The 1966-nt window shown below is 44.2% G+C and overlaps 1 protein-coding gene across 1 annotated transcript; it reads left to right on the top strand.

Annotated features, from left to right (window-relative positions):
- The first annotated feature begins 780 nt into the window (after positions 1-780).
- Positions 781-1314, top strand: LOC122665657 (cytochrome P450 89A2-like). The gene has a single exon (XM_043861807.1). The coding sequence runs from the start codon at positions 781-783 to the stop codon at positions 1312-1314; it is 534 nt and encodes a 177-aa protein (XP_043717742.1).
- The last annotated feature ends 652 nt before the right edge of the window (positions 1315-1966 follow it).

Raw genomic sequence — 1966 nt, 5'->3', positions numbered from 1 at the left:
GAATGCTGATTGGGCAGGGTGCCCTGATAACCGTCGCTCAACGACAGGTTACTCTATCTTTCTTGGTTCCCATCTTGTGTCTTGGTGCTCTCGGAAACAACGTATTGTTGCCCGTTCATCGACTGAAGCTGAATATCTGGCTGTTGCAGCAACTGCCACTGAGCTCGTATGGCTTCGTTCCCTCTTGGGTGAGCTCGGTGTCTTCTTGCCACATACTCCGGTTCTATGGTGTGACAACATAGGGGCCACCTATCTCACAGTCAACCCGGTGTTTCACTCACGCACCAAGCACTTGGAGATAGACTTTCATTATGTTCGGGAGTTAGTGGCCTCTGGCCGTCTTCATGTTCGCTACATTCCTACCATGGACCAGGTGGCTGACACCCTTACAAAGGGGTTACCACGTACGTGCTTCCTCGTGCTTCGTGACAAGCTTGCTGTCTATGATCCGCTGCGCTTGCGGGGGCGTGTAAAGGAGAAGGACCCTTAGGGAATTCATTTTGTTACAAGTCCCTATCATATACTGCACACGTGTATATTCCTCTCCTCAGTTATGGTCCATGTATATATATATGTAGCTCTTGATTAAACTAATACACGAAACTCAGTTTATCTCAATAGGAAAGTGGGTGATGAAGAAGTAATGCTTCTCATCATGGAGGTTCTTGACGTGGGCAGTGACACAACATCAACAATGTTACAATGGATCATGGCAAACCTTGTGAAGGATAAAAAAATCCAAGAAAAGCTTTATTTTGAGATCAAAGAGGTTGTGGGGGGATGAGTTCAACAACCCTCGATAAAGAAGAAGATGATGATGAGGTTAGAGAAGAAGATTTGCCAAAGATGAAATATCTAAGGGCAGTGATATTGGAAGGTCTGAGGCTACACCCACCTAGCCATTATGTGTTGCCACATACCGTTGTGGAAGATATTGTGTTGAATGGTGAGTATCTCATCCCCAAGAATGCTATGGTGAATTTTATGGTGGCAACGATGGGACGAGATCCAAAAGCTTGGAAAGATTCAATGGAGTTCAAGCCGGAGAGGCACTTGGGTGATGAAGGAGAAGTAATCGATATCACTGGGAGCAAGGAGATTAAGATGATGCCCTTTAGCGCTGGAAGGAGGATTTGTCCAGGACTTGGGTTAGGCTTATTCCATCTGGAGTTTTTTGGGGCAAATATGATTAGAAATTACAAATGGGTCCCTTTGGAAGGAGATGAACTTGACATATCTGAAAAGCAGGAGTGGACGGCCGTGATGAAAACCCCGTTGCGGGCTCATGTGTTTCCGAGGAGGACCATAAATTAGTACGTTAGAGAGGAAATTGATCCATCAAATCCTCACTAAATTTAATTAATTTAAAATAAGTGCATGTGTATGGATCCATCACAACATGCATGCATGCGACTGTGCTTGCATGAGTACGTAGGACCAACCAAATAAGATTTTTCATTAATTTTATTGTTTTACTTTTACCCCTCCCCCCTCCCCCAATTTGGATCTTCTACTGTCGAGCTGCCCAGCAGGACCGTGCTGCCCTGACACAGTGCTGCACGTAATGTTCGCCTTACCCCTGCCCAAACGCCTTGCCCCGATTGGGGGTAAGGCGGTAATTGCACGCAGCCCGTGTCTGGGCAGCACGGTCCTGCTGGGCAGCTCGGCAGTAGAGGATTTGGATCCCCTCCCTCAAAATAAAAATAAAAGAAGATATTATTGTCAGTCTTAATTTTCTCTTTGATTCTGTTTTTTAACCTTAATTAATTATTGGAGAGGGTTCCTTGCACTGTTCGAGTGCAGTTTCTGACAAAAAAGGGAATCCTCTTTTGGAAGTAGATGTGAATATAAATTTTATCACAATTTAATCAATGGTATGTGTTATGTGAGGCGGTGTGTAATTTCATTTTTAATCAAAAAAAACACAAATTACATATGCTCTCAAATAGAGAGTTACAGAAACCAA

The sequence above is a fragment of the Telopea speciosissima genome, chromosome 6 (genome assembly GCF_018873765.1).
Source record: "Telopea speciosissima isolate NSW1024214 ecotype Mountain lineage chromosome 6, Tspe_v1, whole genome shotgun sequence".
Classification (NCBI taxonomy): Eukaryota; Viridiplantae; Streptophyta; class Magnoliopsida; order Proteales; family Proteaceae; genus Telopea; species Telopea speciosissima.
Note: the sequence above shows the minus strand (reverse complement) of the source record. Positions and strands in the feature narration are given on the sequence as shown.

Coding starts and splice junctions, on each gene's coding strand:
- LOC122665657 (XM_043861807.1), top strand. CDS start 781: ATGAGTTCAACAACCCTCGATAAAGAAGAAGATGATGATGAGGTTAGA.